Source organism: Oncorhynchus kisutch, unplaced genomic scaffold, assembly GCF_002021735.2.
Source record: "Oncorhynchus kisutch isolate 150728-3 unplaced genomic scaffold, Okis_V2 scaffold3973, whole genome shotgun sequence".
Lineage (NCBI taxonomy): Eukaryota > Metazoa > Chordata > Actinopteri > Salmoniformes > Salmonidae > Oncorhynchus > Oncorhynchus kisutch.
In genome coordinates this window covers 162,501-179,058 of record NW_022265918.1, presented here as the reverse complement: position 1 = coordinate 179,058, position 16,558 = coordinate 162,501, and the positions used below count along the sequence as shown (strand labels likewise).

The 16,558-nt window shown below is 44.7% G+C and overlaps 1 protein-coding gene across 1 annotated transcript in view; it reads left to right on the top strand.

Moving 5' to 3' along the window:
• LOC116372943 (unconventional myosin-XV-like) overlaps positions 1–16,558 on the top strand; it is a gene marked incomplete at its 5' end in the record, with an annotated part of 176,783 nt that overhangs the window by 148,489 nt on the left and 11,736 nt on the right. Inside the window, 4 exon segments of the mRNA XM_031821429.1 lie at positions 9,036–9,238; positions 9,377–9,565; positions 12,826–12,898; positions 15,824–15,897. Of these exon segments, the coding sequence (XP_031677289.1) occupies positions 9,036–9,238; positions 9,377–9,565; positions 12,826–12,898; positions 15,824–15,897 (539 nt within the window).

The following is a 16,558-nucleotide window of genomic DNA, read 5'->3' as shown; positions in this document are numbered from 1 at the left end:
TTACCTAAAGTCTGGATTCAGACTGGGCTGTAGTTGGGACTGTCTAGTCCCACTGAGCTAAAGTCTGGATTCAGACTGGGCTGTTGTTGGGACTGTCTAGTCCCACTGAGCTAAAGTCTGGATTCAGACTGGGCTGTTGTTGGGACTGTCTAGTCCCACTGAGCTAAAGTCTGGATTCAGACTGGGCTGTTGTTGGGACTGTCTAGTCCCACTGAGCTAAAGTCTGGAGGTCTCAGACATGTTTCCTGACTGTGAACAGTCTGTCTGTCTGTCTGTCTGTCTGTCTGTCTGTCTGTCTGTCTGTCTGTCTGTCTGTCTGTCTGTCTGTCTGTCTGTCTGTCTGTCTTGCCCCTTCTTAAACTGTCAGTATATATACAGTATATATAGGACATGTAGATGTGGTACAGTATATATAGGACATGTAGATCTGGTACAGTATATATAGGACATGTAGACTACAGTAGATCTGGTACAGTATATATAGGACATGTAGATCTGGTACAGTATATATAGGACATGTAGATCTGGTACAGTATATATAGGACATGTAGACTACAGTAGATCTGGTACAGTATATATAGGACATGTAGATCTGGTACAGTATATATAGGACATGTAGATCTGGTACAGTATATATAGGACATGTAGACTACTGTAGATCTGGTACAGTATATATAGGACATGTAGACTACTGTAGATCTGGTACAGTATATATAGGACATGTAGATCTGATACAGTATATATAGGACATGTAGATCTGGTACAGTATATATAGGACATGTAGATCTGGTACAGTATATATAGGACATGTAGATCTGGTATAGTATATATAGGACATGTAGACTACTGTAGATCTGGTACAGTATATATAGGACATGTAGATCTGGTACAGTATATATAGGACATGTAGATCTGGTACAGTATATATAGGACATGTAGACTACTGTAGATCTGGTACAGTATATATAGGACATGTAGACTACTGTAGATCTGGTACAGTATATATAGGACATGTAGATCTGGTACAGTATATATAGGACATGTAGATCTGGTACAGTATATATAGGACATGTAGATCTGGTACAGTATATATAGGACATGTAGATCTGGTACAGTATATATAGGACATGTAGATCTGGTACAGTATATATAGGACATGTAGATCTGGTACAGTATAATAGGACATGTAGATCTGGTACAGTATAATAGGACTGTAGATCTGGTACAGTATATAGGACATGTAGACTACTGTAGATCTGGTACAGTATATATAGGACATGTAGCCTACTGTAGATCTGGTACAGTATATATAGGACATGTAGATCTGGTACAGTATATATATGACATGTAGATCTGGTACAGTACATATAGGACATGTAGATCTGGTACAGTATATATAGGACATGTAGACTACTGTAGATCTGGTATAGTATATATAGGACATGTAGATATGGTACAGTATATATAGGACATGTAGATCTGGTACAGTATATATAGGACATGTAGATCTGGTACAGTATATATAGGACATGTAGATCTGGTACAGTACATATAGGACATGTAGATCTGGTACAGTATATACAGGACATGTAGATCTGGTACAGTATATATAGGACATGTAGATCTGGTACAGTATATATAGGACATGTAGATCTGGTACAGTATATATAGGACATGTAGACTACTGTAGATCTGGTACAGTATATATAGGACATGTAGACTACTGTAGATCTGGTACAGTATATATAGGACATGTAGATCTGGTACAGTATATATAGGACATGTAGATCTGGTACAGTATATATAGGACATGTAGATCTGGTACAGTATATATAGGACATGTAGATCTGGTACAGTATATATAGGACATGTAGATCTGGTACAGTATATATAGGACATGTAGACTACGGTACAGTATATATAGGACATGTAGACTACGGTAGATCTGGTACAGTATATATAGGACATGTAGATCTGGTACAGTATATATAGGACATGTAGATCTGGTACAGTATATATAGGACATGTAGATCTGGTACAGTATATATAGGACATGTAGATCTGGTACAGTATATATAGGACATGTAGATCTGGTACAGTATATATAGGACATGTAGATCTGGTACAGTATATATAGGACATGTAGATCTGGTACAGTATATATAGGAAATGTAGACTACTGTAGATCTGGTACAGTATATATAGGACATGTAGATCTGGTACAGTATATATAGGACATGTAGATCTGGTACAGTATATATAGGACATGTAGATCTGGTACAGTATATATAGGACATGTAGATCTGGTACAGTATATATAGGACATGTAGACTACTGTAGATCTGGTACAGTATATATAGGACATGTAGATCTGGTACAGTATATATAGGACATGTAGATCTGGTACAGTATATATAGGACATGTAGACTACAGTAGATCTGGTACAGTATATATAGGACATGTAGACTACTGTAGATCTGGTACAGTATATATAGGACATGTAGATCTGGTACAGTACATATAGGACATGTAGATCTGGTACAGTATATATAGGACATGTAGATCTGGTACAGTATATATAGGACATGTAGATCTGGTACAGTATATATAGGACATGTAGATCTGGTACAGTATATATAGGACATGTAGACTACTGTAGATCTGGTATAGTATATATAGGACATGTAGATATGGTACAGTATATATAGGACATGTAGATCTGGTACAGTATATATAGGACATGTAGATCTGGTACAGTATATATAGGACATGTAGACTACTGTAGATCTGGTATAGTATATATAGGACATGTAGATCTGGTACAGTATATATAGGACATGTAGATCTGGTACAGTATATATAGGACATGTAGATCTGGTACAGTATATATAGGACATGTAGATCTGGTACAGTATATATAGGACATGTAGATCTGGTACAGTATATATAGGACATGTAGATCTGGTACAGTATATATAGGACATGTAGATCTGGTACAGTATATATAGGACATGTAGATCTGGTACAGTATATATAGGACATGTAGACTACTGTAGATCTGGTACAGTATATATAGGACATGTAGATCTGGTACAGTATATATAGGACATGTAGATCTGGTACAGTATATATAGGACATGTAGATCTGGTACAGTATATATAGGACATGTAGACTACTGTAGATCTGGTACAGTATATATAGGACATGTAGATCTGGTACAGTATATATAGGACATGTAGATCTGGTACAGTATATATAGGACATGTAGATCTGGTACAGTATATATAGGACATGTAGATCTGGTACAGTATATATAGGACATGTAGATCTGGTACAGTATATATAGGACATGTAGACTACAGTAGATCTGGTACAGTATATATAGGACATGTAGACTACTGTAGATCTGGTACAGTATATATAGAACATGTAGATCTGGTACAGTACATATAGGACATGTAGATCTGGTACAGTATATATAGGACATGTAGATCTGGTACAGTATATATAGGACATGTAGATCTGGTACAGTATATATAGGACATGTAGATCTGGTACAGTATATATAGGACATGTAGACTACTGTAGATCTGGTATAGTATATATAGGACATGTAGATATGGTACAGTATATATAGGACATGTAGATCTGGTACAGTATATATAGGACATGTAGACTACTGTAGATCTGGTATAGTATATATAGGACATGTAGATCTGGTACAGTATATATAGGACATGTAGATCTGGTACAGTATATATAGGACATGTAGATCTGGTACAGTATATATAGGACATGTAGATCTGGTACAGTATATATAGGACATGTAGACTACTGTAGATCTGGTATAGTATATATAGGACATGTAGATATGGTACAGTATATATAGGACATGTAGATCTGGTACAGTATATATAGGACATGTAGATCTGGTACGGTATATATAGGACATGTAGATCTGGTACAGTATATATAGGACATGTAGATCTGGTACAGTATATATAGGACATGTAGACTACTGTAGATCTGGTATAGTATATATAGGACATGTAGATATGGTACAGTATATATAGGACATGTAGATCTGGTACAGTATATATAGGACATGTAGATCTGGTACAGTATATATAGGACATGTAGATCTGGTACGGTATATATAGGACATGTAGATCTGGTACAGTATATATAGGACATGAAAACTTTGTTCATCTTTCTCTGTGTGTGGAGGCTGGTGGTTTGGTGTGGTGAATCTTTCTTGGTACAGTATATATAGTACATAGAGTAGCCATCCAGTGTTTTCTACAGGTACATAGAGTAGCCAGCCAGTGTTTTCTACAGGTACACAGAGTAGCCAGCCAGGCGACCCTAGGCAGTGTTTTCTACAGGTACACAGAGTAGCCAGCCAGGCGACCCTAGGCAGTGTTTTCTACAGGTACACAGAGTAGCCAGCCAGGCGACCCTAGGCAGTGTTTTCTACAGGTACATTGAGTAGCCAGCCAGGCGTCCCCAGGCAGTGGTTCTACAGGTACATAGAGTAGGCAGCCAGTGTTTTCTACAGGTACACAGAGTAGCCAGCCAGTGTTTTCTACAGGTACACAGAGTAGCCAGCCAGGCGACCCTAGGCAGTGTTTTCTACAGGTACACAGAGTAGCCAGCCAGGCGACCCTAGGCAGTGTTTTCTACAGCTACATAGAGTAGCCAGCCAGGCGTCCCCAGGCAGTGGTTCTACAGGTACATAGAGTAGCCAGCCAGTGTTTTCTACAGGTACACAGATTAGCCAGCCAGTGTTTTCTACAGGTACATAGAGTAACCAGCCAAATAGAATAAGTAGCCAGGCGCCCCTGGAGTTCACATTTTGTTTGCTGAAGGAGCTCTATGTTGGTGTCCTCTGGTACGTTCTACTGCCTTGATTCAATCTGAAATACACAGACAAAATATTGAATAATTTATCAAGTTTACCAGTCTAAGGCACTGCATCGCAGTGCTAGAGACGTCACTACAGATCCGGGTTCGATCCCGGGCTGTGTTACAGCCGGCCGCTACCGGGAGACCCATGAGGCGCCGCACAATTGGCCCAGCTTTGCCCTTGTCACATTGCGCTCTAGCGACTCCTTCTGGCGGCCCGGGCGCATTGCAGGCTGACTTCGATAGCTAGCTATACGGTGTTTCCTATGACAAATTGGTGCGACTGTCTTCCGGGTTAAGCGAGCAGTGTGTCAAGAAGTAGCGCGTCTAGGCGGGGTCGTGTTTCGGAGGAGTGGAAAGGCTTTCCCAGGAACCTTCTTAATTACATTTTAACCACAAAGTAGCATATGCTTACCTGGCAGAATGACATCATTATTATTTACATCCAGTGGGGATTTGTTTTCAAACTCTCCCATCACATGTAAGCTACAAAAACACAGCTAAACAACAGCCTCTTGCTGGGTGCTAAACAACAGCCTCTTGCTAGGTGCTAAACAACAGCCTCTTGCTAGGTGCTAAACAACAACAACAGCCTCTTGCTAGGTGCTAAACAACAACAACAGCCTCTTGCTAGATGCTAAACAACAGCCTCTTGCTAGGTGTTAAACAACAGCCTCTTGCTGGGTGCTTAAACAACAACAGCCTCTTGCTGGGTGCTAAACAACAGCCTCTTGCTAGGTGCTAAACAACAACAGCCTCTTGCTAGATGCTAAACAACAGCTTCTTGCTAGGCACTAAACAACAGCCTCTTGCTAGGTGCTAAACAACAACAGCCTCTTGCTAGGTGCTAAACAACAGCCTTTTGCTAGGTGCTAAACAACAACAGCCTCTTGCTAGGTGCTAAACAACAACAGCCTCTTGCTAGGTGCTAAACAACAACAGTCTCTTGCTAGGTGCTAAACAACAGCCTCTTGCTAGGTGCTAAACAACAGCCTCTTGCTAGGTGCTAAACAACAACAGCCTCTTGCTAGGTGCTAAACAACAGCCTCTTGCTAGGTGCTAAACAACAACGGCCTCTTGCTAGATGCTAAACAACAGACCCTAAACACAACATGCAACTATTTCAAAGATTTTACTGAGTTGCAGTTCATATAAGGAAATCATTCAATTGAAATCATTTCATTAGGCCCTAATCTATGGATTTCACATGACTGGGCAGGAGCGCAGCCTGGGAGGGCCCACCCACTTGGGGTGCCAGGCACAGCCAATCAGAATGAGTTTTTCCAAACAAAGGGGCTTAATTTCAGACAGAAATAGTCCTCAGTTTGATCAGCTGTCGGCGTGGCTGGTCTCATGATCCCGCAGGTGAAGAAGCTGGATGTGGAGGTCCTGGGTTGGCGTGGCTACGCGTTGTCTATGGTTGTGAGGGCGGCTGGACGTACTGCCAAATTCTCTAAAATGACATTGGACGCGGCTTATGGTAGAGAAATTAACATTCACGTTTCTGGCAACAGATCTGGTGGACATTCCTGCAGTCAGCATGCCAATTGCACGCTCCCTCAAAACTTGAGACATCTGTGGCAAAATTTGAGAGAAATACACTTTCTGTGAGTATGGAAAATTTCTGGGATCTTTTATTTCAGCTGATGAAACACATAGGACCAACACTTTGCATGTTGCGTTTCATATTTTTATTCAGTATATTTTCTATGCGATCTTTCTAAATGGTTCATGGAAACATTGCTACTGTCTGGCCAAGCACCGACATCCTAGGAAAGGAAACCTTGGAAATAATTTGGTTTACTTGTCCCGATGTGATACCATGGACACACAGTGCTCTATCTCCCCCTTGTGGTGGTCTGAAGCAATGAAGCCGTGACACTGGGTACCTTTAACTCCCCCTGGTGGTGGTCTGGAGCCGTGAAACTGGGTACCTCTAACTCCCCCTGGTGGTGGTCTGGAGCCGTGACACTGGGTACCTCTAACTCCCCCTGGTGGTGGTCTGGAGCAATGAAGCCGTGACACTGGGTACCTCTACCTCCCCCTGGTGGTGGTCTGGAGCCGTGACACTGGTTACCACTAACTCCCCCTGGTGGTGGTCTGGAGCCATGACACTGGGTACCACTAACTCCCCCTGGTGGTGGTCTGGAGCCGTGACACTGGGTACCTCTAACTCCCCCTGGTGGTGGTCTGGAACCGTGACACTGGGTACCTCTAACTCCCCCTGGTGGTGGTCTGGAGCAATGAAACCGTGACGCTGGGTACCTCTAACTCCCCCTGGTGGTGGTCTGGAGCCGTGACACTGGGTACCTCTAACTCCCCCTGGTGGTGTTCTGGAGCAATGGAGCCGTGAAACTGGGTACCTCTAACTCCCTCTGGTGGTGGTCTGGAGCCGTGACACTGGGTACCTCTAACTCCCCCTGGTGGTGGTCTGGAGCCGTGACGCTGGGTACCTCTAACTCCCCCTGGTGGTGGTCTGGAGCCGTGATGCTGGGTACCTCTAACTCCCCCTGGTGGTGGTCTGGAGCCGTGATGCTGGGTACCTCTAACTCCCCCTGGTGGTGGTCTGGAGCCGTGATGCTGGGTACCTCTAAGTCCCCCTGGTGGTGGTCTGGAGCCGCGATGCTGGGTACCTCTAACTCCCCCTGGTGGTGGTCTGGAGCCGTGATGCTGGGTCCCTCTAACTCCCCCTGGTGGTGGTCTGGAGCCGTGATGCTGGGTCCCTCTAACTCCCCCTGGTGGTGGTCTGGAGCCGTGATGCTGGGTGCCACTAACTCCCTCTGGTGGTGGTCTGGAGCCGTGATGCTGGGTGCCACTAACTCCCCCTGGTGGTGGTCTGGAGCCGTGATGCTGGGTACCTCTAACTCCTCCTGGTGGTGGTCTGGAGCCATGATGCTGGGTACCTCTAAGTCCTGCGGTGTAAACCCACAACTTTTAAAGGAGGAACCACTGTATAACCACGTTGCATGTAAGCTGTCATTGTAAATAATAATTTGTTTTTAATTTACTAGCCTAGATAAATAAATAAAAAACTATGTTTTCATGATTTATGAATGGCAAAGCGATATAGGATCATTTATTCAGTCAGTTCGACACCTTTTATAAACCTAGTCAACGCTTGCTGTTCAGTTGTCAATCAGTGCACCGTAAGTCGCCTTCTTCCGCCTCGACTCTGCGGCTGCGCTGGCTGGCTGTGTGAAACGCAAAAAATTAAATGAATGTGCTAGAAAACAATGAACTAAGTCATGGATTTCCACTCATCGTTACCACTAATGGTGCTTTCAATACAACCGGGAACTCTGGGGGGGAAACGAGGTCCAATCATGACGTCAGTGATCTTCAGGTCAGAAAGTCACAGCTCTAGAAAGATGAGTTTCTGACTTAGAATTCAGAGTTGGATGACAGTTCAAAACTATTTTTCCCAGTCGGAGCTAGTTTTTCTTCCCAGAGTTCCCTGTTGTCTTGAACTCACTGAAGTCAGAGATTCCCGAGTTCCCAGTTTCCTTGAACTCACTGAAGTCAGAGATTCCCGAGTTCCCAGTTGCCTTGAACTCGGTGAAGTCAGAGATTTCGAGTTCCCAGTTGCCTTGAACTCACTGAAGTCAGAGATTTCGAGTTCCCAGTTGTCTTGAACGCAGCATTACATTACATGGGACGTGCAAATTCAGCAGCATCATGCTCTCTCCCTCCTCTGTGTAAAGAAATCTAACTATAACCAACTACAGCGTACTCAAATGGTTCCCGGGAGACAGACAGCAGACTGCTTTTCCTGTCATCGCTCGCTTTGTGACTGACAGGCGCAGAGAAGATGCATATCGTTCATTCAAGCGGGAGAGGAATCGACAGACTAGTGAATTTTAAGTTAAAGAGTAGCCTGGCTGAAAATGGAAAACACTGTGTGTGTGTGTGTGTGTGTGTGTGTGTGTGTGTGTGTGCGTGTGTGCGTGTGCGTGTGTGTGTGTGTGTCTGTGTGTGTGTGTGTGCATGCGCACGCATGTGCATGTGCTTGCGTGTGTTTGTAGGCTGGTGGTGTACGGGGCAGTGATGCTGGTGAATTTGCACGGTATGTTATAACTCTGTGTGTGTGTGTGTGTGTGTGTGTGTGTGTGTGTGTGTGTGTGTGTGTAGGCTGGCGGTACGGGGCGGTGTACGGACGGTGGGGTGTGTTTCCAGGTGAGTGTGTTCAGCCGGTGGCCGCTCCAGACTTCCTGATTCTCCCTGCTGAGAGGGCGGAGCCTCGTGACAGACACGGCCGTGTTGCCGCCTCCGCTGCAATCGCCGTGGCGATGGGCTCTACTGTCGCCGCCCATGAACTGGACCTCAACACAGAGGTACACATACACACAGAGACAGACACAGACACACACACACACAGTACATGCTACATGCAGACATGCGTACAATTACTCTCTAATATTCTCTCTGTGTGTGTGTGTGTGTGTGTGTGTGTGTGTGTGTGTGTGTGTCAGGCTGTGGTAGGGTATGGTGAGGACAGCAGCAGTCTCCATCTAGAGGGGCTTCCTCTACAGGCCAGTCAGTACACCATGGAGGAGTTCTCCAGGAAGTACTACAGACGGGCTCAGAGACACAGGGACCAGCTGAAGACCAGGAAGGGGAAGGAGAGCAGAGAACCAGCTGACATGGTTACATACTCTAAGGTGAGAAACGCACAGCAACCTGTTGAGTTACACATCCCCTGTACTGTACTACAGACAACAGATACACATCCCCTGTACTGTACTACAGACAACAGATACACATCCCCTGTACTATACTACAGACAACAGATACACATCCCCTGTACTATACTACAGACAACAGATACACATCCCCTGTACTGTACTACAGACAACAGATACACATCCCCTGTACTGTACTACAGACAACAGATACACATCCCCTGTACTGTACTACAGACAACAGATACACATCCCCTGTACTATACTACAGACAACAGACACAGATACACATCCCCTGTACTGTACTACAGACAACAGATACACATCCCCTGTACTATACTACAGACAACAGATACACATCCCCTGTACTGTACTACAGACAACAGATACACATCCCCTGTACTATACTACAGACAACAGATACACATCCCCTGTACTGTACTACAGACAACAGATACACATCCCCTGTACTGTACTACAGACAACAGTTACACATCCCCTGTACTATACTACAGACAACAGATACACATCCCCTGTATTGTACTACAGACAACAGATACACATCCCCTGTACTGTACAACAGACAACATATACACATCCCCTGTACTATACTACAGACAACAGATACACATCTGTGTATTCAGAGTGTGTATCCTGAGTATTCATAACTGGGTATTCAGACTGGGTGTGTATTCTGAGTATGTATTCTGATTATTCAGCCTGAGTGTGTATTCTGAGTATGTATTCAGACTGGGTGTGTATTCTGAGTATTCAGACTGGGTGTGTATTCTGGGTGTGTATTCTGAGTATTCAGCCTGGGTGTGTATTCTGAGTATGTATTCTGAGTATTCAGCCTGGGTGTGTATTCTGAGTATGTATTCTGAGTATTCAGACTGGGTGTGTATTCTGAGTATTCAGACTGGGTGTGTATTCTGAGTATGTATTCTGAGTATTCAGACTGGGTTTTGTATTCTGAGTATTCAGACTGGGTGTGTATTCTGAGTATGTATTCTGAGTATTCAGACTGGGTTTTGTATTCTGAGTATTCAGCCTGGGTGTGTATTCTGAGTATGTATCCTGAGTATTCAGACTGGGTGTGTATTCTGAGTATGTATTCTGAGTATTCAGACTGGGTGTGTATTCTGAGTATGTATTCTGAATATTCAGACTGGGTGTGTATTCTGAGTATGTATCCTGAGTATTCAGACTGGGTGTGTATTCTGAGTATTCAGCCTGGGTGTGTATTCTGAGTATGTGTGTTGAGTATTCAGACTGGGTGTGTATTCTGACTATGTATTCTGAGTATTCAGACTGGGTGTGTATTCTGAGTATTCAGACAAAGTGTGTATTCTGAGTATTCAGCCTGGGTGTGTATTCTGAGTATGTATTCAGACTGGGTGTGTATTCTGAGTATTCAGACTGGGTGTGTATTCTGAGTATGTATTCAGACTGGGTGTGTATTCTGAGTATTCAGACTGGGTGTGTATTCTGAGTATGTATTCTGAGTATTCAGCCTGGGTGTGTATTCTGAGTATGTATTCAGACTGGGTGTGTATTCTGAGTATTCAGACTGGGTGTGTATTCTGAGTATGTATTCAGAGTATTCAGCCTGGGTGTGTATTCTGAGTATGTATTCTGAGTATTCAGCCTGGGTGTGTATTCTGAGTATTCAGACTGGGTGTGTATTCTGGGTGTGTATTCTGAGTATTCAGCCTGGGTGTGTATTCTGAGTATGTATTCTGAGTATTCAGCCTGGGTGTGTATTCTGAGTATGTATTCTGAGTATTCAGCCTGGGTGTGTATTCTGAGTATGTATTCTGAATATTCAGACTGGGTGTGTATTCTGAGTATGTATCCTGAGTATTCAGACTGGGTGTGTATTCTGAGTATTCAGCCTGGGTGTGTATTCTGAGTATGTGTGTTGAGTATTCAGACTGGGTGTGTATTCTGACTATGTATTCTGAGTATTCAGACTGGGTGTGTATACTGAGTATTCAGACTGGGTGTGTATTCTGAGTATGTATTCTGAGTATTCAGCCTGGGTGTGTATTCTGAGTATGTATTCAGACTGGGTGTGTATTCTGAGTATTCAGACTGGGTGTGTATTCTGAGTATGTATTCTGAGTATTTAGCCTGGGTGTGTATTCTGAGTACGTATTCAGACTGGGTGTGTATTCTGAGTATTCAGCCTGGGTGTGTATTCTGAGTATGTATTCTGAGTATTCAGCCTGGGTGTGTATCCTGAGTATTCAGCCTGGGTGTGTATTCTGAGTATGTATCCTGAGTATTCAGCCTGGGTGTGTATTCTGAGTATGTATCCTGAGTATTCAGCCTGGGTGTGTATTCTGAGTATGTATCCTGAGTATTCAGCCTGGGTGTGTATCCTGACTATGTATTCTGAGTATTCAGACTGGGTGTGTATTCTGAGTATGTATTCAGACTGGGTGTGTATTCTGAGTATTCAGACTGGGTGTGTATTCTGAGTATGTATTCAGACTGGGTGTGTATTCTGAGTATGTATTCAGAGTATTCAGCCTGGGTGTGTATTCTGAGTATGTATTCTGAGTATTCAGCCTGGGTGTGTATTCTGAGTATGTATCCTGAGTATTCAGCCTGGGTGTGTATCCTGACTATGTATTCTGAGTATTCAGACTGGGTGTGTATTCTGAGTATGTATTCAGACTGGGTGTGTATTCTGAGTATTCAGACTGGGTGTGTATTCTGAGTATGTATTCAGACTGGGTGTGTATTCTGAGTATGTATCCTGAGTATTCAGACTGGGTGTGTATTCTGAGTATGTATTCTGAGTATTCAGCCTGGGTGTGTATCCTGAGTATTCAGCCTGGGTGTGTATTCTGAGTATGTATCCTGAGTATTCAGCCTGGGTGTGTATTCTGAGTATGTATTCTGAGTATTCAGACTGGGTGTGTATTCTGAGTATTCAGTCTGGGTGTGTATTCTGAGTATGTATTCTGAGTATTCAGCCTGGGTGTGTATCCTGAGTATTCAGCCTGGGTGTGTATTCTGAGTATGTATCCTGAGTATTCAGCCTGGGTGTGTATGCTGAGTATGTATCCTGAGTATTCAGCCTGGGTGTGTATTCTGAGTATTCAGTCTGGGTGTGTATCCTGAGTATTCAGCCTGGGTGTGTATCCTGAGTATTCAGCCTGGGTGTGTATTTTGAGTATGTATCCTGAGTATTCAGCCTGGGTGTGTATGCTGTGTGTTTGTTTCCCCAGTCCCCTCTCCAGGAGTCTCTGATAGACTTCACAGACAGCAACATGAACAAGGTGGCAGCTGACATCTCCCTGGGTAAGACAACACTGTTCCCAAATGGAACCCTATTCCCTACACAGTACACTACTTTTGACCAGCGCTCCAGAAGTGGACTATGTAGGTACCATTTGGGACTTAACCAATGGCTTCTAATCAAATATACAGAACTAAAATATCAAACGCAACATGAAACCATTTCAATGATTTTATTGAGTTACAGTTCATATGTGGAAATCAGTCAATTTAAATTAATTAATTAGGCCCTAATCAATGGATTTGACATGACTGGGAATACAGATATGCATCTGTTGGTCACAGACACCTTTAATAAAAAGGTAGGGGGGTGTGGATCAGAACCAGTCAGTATCTGGTGTGGATCGGAACCAGTCAGTATCTGGTGTGGATCAGAACCAGTCAGTATCTGGGGTGGATCAGAACCAGTCAGTATCTGGGGTGGATCAGAACCAGTCAGTATCTGGTGTGGATCGGAACCAGTCAGTATCTGGGGTGGATCGGAACCAGTCAGTATCTGGGGTGGATCGGAACCAGTCAGTATCTGGGGTGGATCAGAACCAGTCAGTATCTGGTGTGGATCAGAACCAGTCAGTATCTGGGGTGGATCGGAACCAGTCAGTATCTGGTGTGGATCGGAACCAGTCAGTATCTGGTGTGGATCGGAACCAGTCAGTATCTGGGGTGGATCAGAACCAGTCAGTATCTGGTGTGGATCAGAACCAGTCAGTATCTGGGGTGGATCAGAACCAGTCAGTATCTGGTGTGGATCAGAACCAGTCAGTATCTGGTGTGGATCGGAACCAGTCAGTATCTGGTGTGGATCGGAACCAGTCAGTATCTGGTGTGGATCAGGAACCAGTCAGTATCTGGTGTGGATCAGAACCAGTCAGTATCTGGTGTGGTTCAGGAACCAGTCATTATCTGGGGTGGATCGGAACCAGTCAGTATCTGGTGTGGATCAGAACCAGTCAGTATCTGGTGTGGATCGGAACCAGTCAGTATCTGGTGTGGATCGGAACCAGTCAGTATCTGGTGTGGCCACCGTTTGTCTCATGCAGCGCGACACATCTCCTTCACATAGAGTTGATCAGGCTGTTGATTGTGGCCTGTGGAATGTTGTGCTGCTCCTCTTCAATCCCAAACATGCTCAATGGGTGACATGTCTGAAACATGAGGTGATGGCGGCGGATGAATGGAACGACAATGGACCTCAGGATCTCGTCACGATATATCTGTGCATTTAAATTGCCATTGAAAAAATGCAATTGAATTCGTTGTCCATAGCTTATGCCTGCCCATACCATAACCACACCTCCACCATGGGGCACTCTGTTCACAACGTTGACATCAGCAAACCGCTTGCCCACACAATGCCCGGTACAGTTGAAACCGGGATTCATCTGTGAAGAGCACACTTCTCCAGCGTACCAGTGGCCATCGAAAGTGAACATTTACCCACTGAAGTCGGCTCCAACGTCGAACTGCAGTCGTCAGGTGGAGACCCTGGTGAGGGTCGAACTGCAGTCAGGTGGAGACCCTGGTGAGGGTCGAACTGCAGTCAGGTGGAGACCCTGGTGAGGGTCGAACTGCAGTCAGGTGGAGACCCTGGTGAGGGTCGAACTGCAGTCAGGTGGAGACCCTGGTGAGGGTCAAACTGCAGTCAGGTCCAGACCCTGGTGAGGGTCGAACTGCAGTCAGGTGGAGACCCTGGTGAGGGTCGATCTGCAGTCAGGTGGAGACCCTGGTGAGGGTAATGAGCTGCAGTCAGGTCCAGACCCTGGTGAGGGTCGAACTGCAGTCAGGTCCAGACCCTGGTGAGGGTCGATCTGCAGTCAGGTGGAGACCCTGGTGAGGGTAATGAGCTGCAGTCAGGTCCAGACCCTGGTGAGGGTCGATCTGCAGTCAGGTGGAGACCCTGGTGAGGGTAATGAGCTGCAGTCAGGTCCAGACCCTGGTGAGGGTCGAACTGCAGTCAGGTCCAGACCCTGGTGAGGGTCGAACTGCAGTCTGGTGGAGACCCTGGTGAGGGTCGAACTGCAGTCTGGTGGAGACCCTGGTGAGGGTCGAACTGCAGTCTGGTGGAGACCCTGGTGAGGGTAACGAGCACACAGATGACCTTCCCTGAGATGATTTCTAGACGTTTGTGCAGAAATTCTTGGGTTGTGCAAACCTACAGTTTCATCAGCTGTCCGGGTGGCCGGTATCAGACGATCCCACAGGTGAAGAAGCCGGATGTGGAGGTCTGGCGTGGTTGTGAGGCTGGTTGGACGTACTGCCAAATGTTTTAAAATGACGTTGCAGGCCGCTTACGGTAGAGAAATTTCTCTGACAACAGCCCTGGTGGACATTCCTGCAGTCAGCATGCCAATTGCACGTTCCCTCAAAATTTGAGACATCTGTGGCAAAACTGCACATTTTAGAGTGGCCTTTTATTGTGCCCAGCACAAGGTGCACCTGTGTAATGATCGTGTTGTTTAATCAGCTTCTTGATCTGAAATACCTGTCAGGTGGATGGATTATCTTGGTAAAGGAGAAATGCTCACTAACAGGGATGTCAACACATTGGTGCAAAACATTTGGGAGAAATAATCTTTTTGTGCTTCTGGAACATGGGACCAACACTTTACATGTTGTTTATATTGTTGTTCAGTGTAGTTATTTTATTTCTCCTGGAACATGGGACCAACACTTTACATGTTGTTTATATTGTTGTTCAGTGTAGTTATTTTATTTCTCCTGGAACATGGGACCAACACTTTACATGTTGTTTATATTGTTGTTCAGTGTAGTTATTTTATTTCTCCTGGAACATGGGACCAACACTTTACATGTTGTTTATATTGTTGTTCAGTGTAGTTATTTTATTTCTCCTGAAACATGTCATGTGTTTCTGTCTGCTTGTTTCTGCTCTTTAACCTGTAACCTCTCACCTTCTTCACTCTGCAGCTGTGATGAAGTTCATGGGAGACTACCCTCTGAAGGGACAGACAGAACAGGACCTGGTCTCAACGATCCTAAAGGTACACACTCACTCACTCACACACACACTCACTCACACGCTCACACACTCACACACTCACTCACTCATTCACTCATTCACTCACTCACTCACTCACACTCACTCACTCACTCACTCACTCACTCACTCACTCACTCACTCACACACTCATTCACTCACTCACTCACTCACTCACTCACTCACTCACTCACTCACTCACATTCTCAGTCACTCGCTCACTCGCTCACTCACACTCAGTCACTCACTCACTCACTCACTCACACACTTACACACACACTCACTCACTCACTCACACACTTACACACACACTCACTCACTCACTCACTCACTCACTCACTCACTCACTCACTCACTCACTCACTCACTCACACACTCATACATTTACACACACACTCACTCACGCACGCTCACTCACTCACTCACACACTTACACACACTCACTCACTCACGCACGCACGCACGCTCGCTCACTCGCACTCACTCACTCACTCACTCACACACTTACACACACACTCACTCACGCACGCTCGCTCACTCGCACTCAGTCACTCACTCACTCACTCACACACTTACACACACACACTCACTCACTCACTCACACACTTACACACACACTCACTCACTCACACACTCATAGACTCATACACTCACACACTCACTCA